At 41.4% G+C, this 5683-nt stretch overlaps 1 protein-coding gene across 1 annotated transcript; it reads left to right on the top strand.

Moving 5' to 3' along the window:
• The first annotated feature begins 730 nt into the window (after positions 1 to 730).
• Positions 731 to 3856, top strand: LOC109412876 (zinc finger protein 678). The gene is made up of 3 exons (XM_062844032.1): positions 731 to 973; positions 1043 to 2964; positions 3025 to 3856. The coding sequence occupies exons 1-3, from the start codon at positions 963 to 965 to the stop codon at positions 3558 to 3560; spliced, it is 2469 nt and encodes an 822-aa protein (XP_062700016.1). The 5' UTR covers positions 731 to 962; the 3' UTR covers positions 3561 to 3856.
• The last annotated feature ends 1827 nt before the right edge of the window (positions 3857 to 5683 follow it).

The following is a 5683-nucleotide window of genomic DNA, read 5'->3' as shown; positions in this document are numbered from 1 at the left end:
TAAAAATCAATTTTCGCACGTTTGGTCACTTCGTATTTTGACCAAAAGCATAATAAAATGTGCATATCATTCTGGCGGCCGTTAGTGCTCGTAAATGCTGGATATAAATGTTAGCGGGAAATATAAATTCTATGGATTTCCAAAAGCGAAAACTGCTTACAAATAACAACAAATATTATTGTATTTTTATTGTAACAACGATTCATTTGACGCCATTCAATTAATTGTATTTGTATTGTAAGAACAATGAAAAAACATTAAGATATATTGTTTTCTTTTGAAAATTGCCCTAAAAATGTCTCATAAAAACACAATACATTCTATTGTTTTTCGCGAAAAAGTGTATGAAAATTTTCTCAAAATTTTATGGTTAAGATACATAACGACCACCATTTTTTATTGTAAAAGTGCCATTAACCATTCGCCGAATGGTATAGAACAATAGGGGTGATGGTGAGTGTGCTGTGTAAATTACAATACGTTTAATGGTGAATATTTTTCGAAAAAATGGTGTTGTAACAATAAAATTTATAGTATTTTTATGATATTTTTTATCAGGGACGCTTGATAAAGTACGTTTAATTAGCAATGATTTTAATGAAAATGTTTCGTTCACGAGGTTTCTATTGATACAAAATATTGCAATAATTAAATATTATCAGAAGAACACTTGAAAAGTTTAAAATGTGTTCCAATTCAATTAAAATGTGCCATGGGGTTCGATAGGAATGTTTGAAATTTTTTGACCGTGCCAGTTGGGCATGTTGTTTACAAATTTTCCGTGAGATTCGTTCTTGCTTAATTAAGTTAAACTAAAATTATTTCTTTAAAACAAGTTAATCCAAGTTGTTTGTAGATATTCGAGAAGATCAAGGTGCTATTCATAAAATCGACTGAATCGTGCGGATGATGTTAGTTAAAGGAAATTAAGGACTTTTAAGGCTTCCGATCGATTTCGCAAAATGCTGCTAAGGTAAGCAACACACCACGTAGTTATAGCTGAGTCCAAAAGAAGCCACCAAAAACCGAACATTTTCCGCAGACAATTCATTTCGGAAAGCAACGCCATCGAAGAGATTTACATCGTCAAGCGCGAGAATGAAAGCGACAATGAGGACAACCCACCGCTGGAGAAGATGCTACCGGAAACGGAAGTGGTTCCGGCGGCGATGACAGTGGCGGCAGCTCGTTCAGATTCCGCTGCTTGCGATGAAACGGATCTACCTTCGGTACTGGAAATCAAAAGCGAACCGGAGGAAGATGGTGGGGATCAGCAGGAACTGCTGGTCCCGATGAGGACGGAGCTAGTCGTTGAGAATACGGAGTCGAAGCAGGAGCCGGTGGTTAAAAGTGAAAACGAAGACGACGATGTCCCACTGGCGGTTCGTCTGAAAAAGCTGAAACAGTCGAAGGCTGCTGTTAAACGGAAGAGGCGGAAGAAAATCCGTCGAAGCAGCTCGGAATCTGACAACGGAAATGCGTTTGATGCGAATGATGATGAGGGCAGCGGAAGCGACGACGAAAAGCGGCCTCGAGGCGAACCTAACTGTAATGTTTGCTTGGAGAAGTTTCAAACTCAGAAAGAACTGAAGATTCACCTCCGCAAGAAACATTCAGACATGGTACCGTTCCGGTGCGACAAATGTACTTCGGGTGAGTTGAAGAGCGTTTCCTCGCTTAACCGACACTTCGAAATGCACGATGAGAGCAAGCCATACAAGTGCACCTACTGCGAGGCTCGATTTTCAACGAGAATCTATCGAACGGCCCATCAGAGGCGGTTTCATAAAGAGGATTTGGAAAACGACACCATTCGGAATGCGAACCGGCGATTCGTTTGTCGATACTGCAACAAAAGGTTCGCTGCCAAGTTTAACTTGGAACGGCACGAGCGAAACCACGAAATGAAAATAACCGACGATGAGGAGTTTTTGAATCGTCGGAACCGTTGCTACATATGTGATTCGAAGCCATGCGATAGCAAGGAAGCCCTCATGGATCATCTGAGCATTCACGTCGATAAGTTGCCTTACACCTGTGTGCAATGCGAGGAGCCAGCCATGATCACCTCGGTTCGACTGTTGAACAAGCATCTGGCTTCGCACGAGGAACCGGAGAAGCCCATCAAATGCGTCTACTGCGATGAGCGATTCATATCCGTAGTTGTCTGCCAGGCTCACGAGAGGACACATGCCCAGGAAAAGGAAGCTGACGAGGTGGCTACAGCAAAAATGGAAGCCGAGCGGATTTCTGCCAAGATCATCATAGTCGATGGAATGAAGCGCTACGAATGTGGCTTTTGTGGAAATACCTACTCTTTGCTGAGTACCCTTCGTAGGCACGAAAATATCCACACCGGAAAGATCCAGTACGTTTGCAAAATATGTGGTAAGATATTCAACAAATCGTCCTGCTTGCTTCAACACGAGAGGACCCATTCTCAGGATGCGCCTTACAAGTGCGAAATTTGCAATCGACGATTTAAGGAAACGATCCGATTGATTGAACACCGCCGGATCCACAGCGGAGAACGGCCCTTCAACTGTCCCAACTGCTTCAAAAGCTTCCGCATCAAACCGTTGCTCAAGGAACACATCCTGCTTTGCGCAGCACCGGATATCTGCCAAGAGTGTGAGTGTCGCTTCTGCTCCACCGTTTTCAGCACCTTTCGGCACCTGTCCGAACACATTCTCAACAGCCATCCTATCTTAATCGATGAAACGCAGTGCGAATTCTGCGATCTCACATTCAGAGACAGTCTGCAGCTGGCGGAGCACGAACATTACCACCGGAATCCCAATTCCATCAAGTGCAATATTTGCGGAAGGATTTTCAAGCAACTGTCCAATCTGAGACGACATCAGCGACTCCACAGTAACGATGCCGTTCCGTTCCAGTGCGATCTGTGCGGGAAGAACTTCTCGCAGGCTGGTGCACTGAAAGTGCACAAGCGAATTCATTCTGGTACGTACCAATCAACCCATTGTCCCTTACGACTTATCACCCCCCTGTCTTTGCTTTCAGGTGAGAAACCCTACAAATGCGAACTGTGCAACAAACACTTCTACCACAGTTCCACAATGAACCGCCACAAGCGTTCGCACTACAAATCCAAAAGTAAGTTGTTCCTGTTTGGTGAAGACAATTCCTCTTCCCAACCGGAGGTCGAACACCCCATTGAAGCCAAACCCGACGTAACCATAATCACCATATCGTCGATCGAAGAGTGCATCGACCCAAAGCCAATAGATTCCAGCTCGATGCTGAATCTCGAGCACTCCCCTTCGACGGCATCGATTCCCACCTCGGTGGAAGATCACAATCTGCTGGACATGCCACCGCAAGTGCCTGGCGTCGAGCTTAACACTCAGCAACTGGAATTGTCCGCTTTTGAACTTGCCGGAGCGAGTGCGGTGTCCATGGCGGCGGGTCCCGATGGAGCGATGTACGTGTTGAGCACGAAAATGTTGATCCCACAAACGGTTCTGCACCACCACCCGCCGGATGGCGGTGCAGAGGAATGTTTAGGTTTAGAACCATCGATTGGGCCTGACATGTGAGAGAAAAACGCTTCGTTAGTTATTTGATTCCCCAATGCTGAATTTATCAGAGTTGATGACACAGATGTTTGCAAGCTTGACGAAGTGTGTGCTGAGTACATTGGAAGTAACCAATACAAATTAGGTATGTACTACTAATGAAACCCATTTTTTTTCGTTATACACTATTCCACTTGGAAATTATGTTTTGATAAATACGCACTTTCTCCTAGGCGAATGTTCATCTATTCACATTATTTTAGAATATGCAATTTAAAAACAAATGAACTTTGTTAGAAAAGGCGGAACCATAGCGATGGATGTATTGATTAAATATTCTATAATTTATGATAAAGAGCCTTCTCAATTCTTCCGAAACTTCATTAATACCGTCTCCCATTCTAATCAATAATTAGATACATTGCTTTTATGTCTTCATGTTCTTCCTTGACTTTTATTTTTATCGTTGTGTAGTGTAACCTATCACTGAGGAAAAACAAAGTTCGAATTCCATAAGAAACGACTATGCAATTTAATCAGAAGAATTTATTATGCATTTCATACGACAGCGTTATGAAAGAATCAGCCAGGAGAGTAGTATGAGCTTCGTACTATATTCGTATGGTTTTCATAAAGGCGTCGTATGAAATTTATACAGCTGCATTATATGCTTCAAATTTTAATCGTATGAAGCTCATAATATATTCGTAAGTTTTTCATAAAGGCATCGTATGAAATTCATAAATATCTATTATAAGTTTTAAATTATAGTCGTATTAATCTCATTATATTCAAGTATGACTTTTATACCAATTTAATATAAATTTTATTATATTCAAACATGATATTTATATGTTTATGTTTCACGATTTCCTCTGGTTTATCGACTGCTTCGGCATCCGATCGGCAGGTTTCCTCATCTGCGCCAATGTTGTCTTCGACAAGGGTTTTGCCACCGGTTCCGAGATCTTTCTCGTCACAACTAATATGTGTAATAGATTCTATAAAACATTCAAATTGGAAATTTAGTACATTTTTACATAAATGTCGCGATAAAACTTACGTTTTGTTTACGCCATTCTGCATCCACTCTCAGATCACGTCGTACCGCCAGTTCACTTCCGTCTGAGACAACGTGTCAAAAATCTGCTCTTTTGGCCATGCAATAAGAGCCATTATATGCATACCACACTTTATTCAAAGTAGGGTATCGCGTCACTTGGGCGGTGGCTTCTATATTCGTCTCTTTTCCACTATAACTCAGTCAGTTTTGAAGCAATTGACTTGAAATGTTGTACACGGGTAGATACTATACCTATCTCACTGCATTATAAAAATTGTGTCAATTGGTTCAAATTTGACTGAGTTATAGCGGAAACCAGACGAGAATAGAAGCCACCGCCCAAGTGGCGCGATTCCCTATTATCACATCAGAGAACAGACATCCAGGCTAGAACAAATTTCATCCAGAAAGTTGTGTAAGGATTTGAATCTTCACTTGAGTGAGGTTGCAAACCAATACACGATGACAACACTAACGCCGCCAAACACCATATTGCCACAGTCAGTGGTGAATTGAAACATTTCAAGTGGTGAATAAAATTAGTATGGGAAATTAATCGATTGCAGCGCCACGCTATTGCCACTTGTGTTGCCGATTTCAAAAGACCGTTAAATTCGAGAACCAACTTACTGAATGTAGACTCTTCGTGTCGGTGGTTGGAACAATAATAATTTATTACAATGAAGCATATGTCAATTACATATCTCAAGGCTACTGCGATCAAGACTAAGATCCAACATCTTTCCCCCCTTTTATAGTTTTCACTTAAACTTAATTAAACATTATAAAATGCGATTTTCCATGTACAGCCGGTTTGCCCGCCGGCTAGAGTTTGTAACGCGTCAGAAACTTCAAGCCTTCAAGTATGATTACCGTGTTGCATCTTTTGGGCTACCGATCGTCCTTGCCGTGGTATTTGAATGTCAGTCAACATCTGAAACATTAAATGCAAAGTAGAAGTGAACTAAACATAAACCTTTATGATACAGAAATAGAACCAGTGATATACTCTCTTGACTAAGATCTTGAAACCAGTGTAACACCTTAATATTTGAAAGTATGGTGTATTATTACTCATCCT

Source organism: Aedes albopictus, unplaced genomic scaffold (genome assembly GCF_035046485.1).
Source record: "Aedes albopictus strain Foshan unplaced genomic scaffold, AalbF5 HiC_scaffold_762, whole genome shotgun sequence".
NCBI lineage: Eukaryota > Metazoa > Arthropoda > Insecta > Diptera > Culicidae > Aedes > Aedes albopictus.
This window is presented reverse-complemented; position numbering and strand designations above follow the sequence as displayed.